General features: G+C 48.0%; 1 protein-coding gene across 1 annotated transcript; it reads left to right on the top strand.

Moving 5' to 3' along the window:
* The first annotated feature begins 1512 nt into the window (after window positions 1-1512).
* tcima (transcriptional and immune response regulator a) lies at window positions 1513-2528 on the top strand. The gene has a single exon (XM_083912683.1). It carries the CDS (start codon window positions 1643-1645, stop codon window positions 1943-1945), a length of 303 nt encoding a protein of 100 aa, XP_083768809.1. The 5' UTR covers window positions 1513-1642; the 3' UTR covers window positions 1946-2528.
* The last annotated feature ends 418 nt before the right edge of the window (window positions 2529-2946 follow it).

Genomic DNA, 2946 nt, shown 5'->3' with positions numbered 1-2946 from the left:
GAGGCTGTGACTATACAGTCGTAGAAATGACACTTGTTTGGGAAAGCATGAGAGCTACACCAACATGACACGGTTGTTTATGAGGAGCGTGGCCTCTCAGGGGGGGAAACGCCTCGCAGCCTTATCAACATACATCAGCCAGGCTGCGTGGGCCGCGGGTCAGCTCCACTTGTAAACAACCCACCGCCATCTGAAGGCCAAGATGTAAGCCAAATATTTTTAGCACCGCTGACTGGAAAACATTAGATATGATCTTCTGTAGCAGTTTTGGGAACAGCAAGACACACTTTTAGTAACTAAATAAAGCTTAAAGCACTTAACATAGATGGCGGTCTGAACACCGTACTGTAGGCGTAAAAAACAATATTATAACATGAGCATAGTTGCTGCTAAAGACTGTTTACGTCAGAGCTGCAGTGTAAATGGATGTCCCAACAGGAAGCAACCACTCACTCGGTAAACACACGTCTCCGTTAGAGAACAGACTAACACTTTAATTTACCTTATTCTCGCTTCATAAACTTGTTACGTGCCTTGTTGAGCGGCAAGAATAACAAATCAGAAGACGCAAATGACTCACATTGTGTGTGTGTCACATCCGTGTCCTCCATCACATCCCTGCTAATAACGACATATCATACATTATACAGATTAAACACTATATATATAATTAATGTGCATGCTTTCTTTCTGTTTGTTGCTAAACACACCAGTGGTGGAAAGCATTTGCACTTTACTTGAGTGTTTCCATGTTCAGGTGCTTTACACCTGCACTAACTGATGCCCCGATATTGTCCTTTTGACCCCACTGATATCACTTATTCTGCTGCAGCGACCACTTATTCTGCTGTAGCGACCACTTATTCTGCTGTAGCGACCACTTATTCTGCTGTAGCGACCACTTATTCTGCTGTAGCGACACCTCACTTTGCAGGTAAAGATTTCACAAACACAATGCACAATGTGTTTATTATATGGTGCTTAGATCGAAGCACCAAACAATATGTAAACAATATATATAGTTAACTCAGACGGGAGCATTTCTTCTCCATAAAGAGTTTGACATCATGTGCATTTGGTTGATAACACTTAATACTTACTACTTAATACTGTACTTTCTGTTAAGTGCATGCTGCGTTTTCACGGTGATTGTTCTTTTACCTCTGCAGAGTGAGCCTTCTTCTTTATATCACATCACAGACCACACAAAGATGCTGTTTGTGCACATCTACTGTATGTTGAACTGCTTGTATTAGGCGGGTTACATTGAACTATGGCCATTATAAAGCAATAATGCATTTTTCTAGTGAATTCTAATTAATAGGAAACGCTGACCATTATAACACGGTGTGTGTGGTCGGAGAGCCGCTGCGCCCTGGGAGAGGCGGCGTCTCCGTCTGCTTCGCGACTGCTGATGTCACCGCTGGAAGTGCGTCCTGGCGGGGCGCGCCTCCCTCCGCAGCCCTATAAATACTCCCGGGCTCAGCTCTCCGGCACTCACTCACTCACTGACTCGCACACTCAAGCAAGAAGCCGCTCCGCCGTAAAGAGAAGTGTGCACCTCACAACTCATCCTCACAGAGTTGCAGGGCCACTCTCGGAGCAGAGAACAAAAGACACCCGGCGGAGAAACAAAGGCACCATGTCGTCGTACTCCACCTCCGAATGCCGCCGCGTCAGCCCGTCGGTCCACGGCAACAAGTTCGACACGGCGCACCGCAAGAAGGCCGTGGGCAACATCTTCGAGAGCGTCAACCAGGACGCGCTGATGAGACTCTTCCAGAAAACGGGCGACATGAAGGCGGAGGAGAGAGTGAGGAGCATCTTCTCCTACACCCAGGACCCGGAGGAGACGGCCCGGGCCCTGATGGCTCTGAAGCAGCGGAAGAAGGACAAGTTCCTCCAGATCGCGGGCATGCTCCGGCAGCTGCTCAAGATGCGTTGACCGCGTCCGAGCGGTCTTTCACCGCCTGTGTCTCTCCGTCGGCTCGTGTGGGAGCCGAACGTGAAAACACTTCCCATATGATTGGGTTACCGCCGCAGACGCGCCTCGCCTTTCGCCTGGACAAAGAGCGTCAGGCGCGGAGGAGATATGCGCAGCCGGCCGCCTGGAGGCCAACACGCCTGCAGCCGTCGCCTCGTGGACGGAGGTGACGGCGGAGAGTCCTGCCCCCGGAGCTGATGGAGCATGATCAACTGACCGGGAGTACGGAGGGGCATACGCGCCTTCCCCCTGAGACTTGAATTGGTTGATGCATCGGTGCGGATGCCTGACTGTGAAGCAGCCCCGTGTACAGGTGCACACCGCCGCGCTGACGGTGGTGCACGGCTGCCATCTGAGACTCTATAGTGCCGAAGAACCTTCCTTCCACGAATGCCTGTCCTCAACACATGCCTTGTCTCTCAGCTTCACTTTGTCATATGAAAAAGTCATTAGTGGCCACTGATGTGTTGTTGTGTTGTAGCACAATGATTTGCATTTCTATGATCCTTTGTTCATCATTTTTTACCAATAAATGATTTCGTTGAACACACACTTTGAGCCCTTGTTTGTCTTTATTACACAGGTCCTTCCATGGTTTTTAATTAGCGTGGCATTGGTGCCATTATTGGGGATTACAATGGTGTCATATAATGGCAGATTCATCCTAACACAGGCAGCTGAGGCTGGATTGTGGGTCTATTGTGTTTCAAACACAGAGGGGCATCACGGTGGTGTCGACCTTCATCACTTTAGGATTGGAGAGGCTGAAAGGACAAAGATGGAGGCAAAAACAATAAAAACAAACTCATCTTCAGGCAGTTGTAGGAAATAAATAACCTCCAGCGTAGCAGTAAAATCTTCTATTCCTGGCTTCTCCAATAATGCTACATTTTGATCAGAGATCAAACCACCTGTCAAAATGATTTCTTTTATTATTATTATTATTATTATTTTTTTATACA

This window comes from Echiichthys vipera, assembly GCF_963691815.1.
Source record: "Echiichthys vipera genome assembly, chromosome: 4".
NCBI classification, from domain to species: domain Eukaryota; kingdom Metazoa; phylum Chordata; class Actinopteri; order Perciformes; family Trachinidae; genus Echiichthys; species Echiichthys vipera.
The sequence above is the reverse complement of the archived record's forward strand: the minus strand, read 5'-3'. Positions and strand labels throughout refer to the sequence as shown.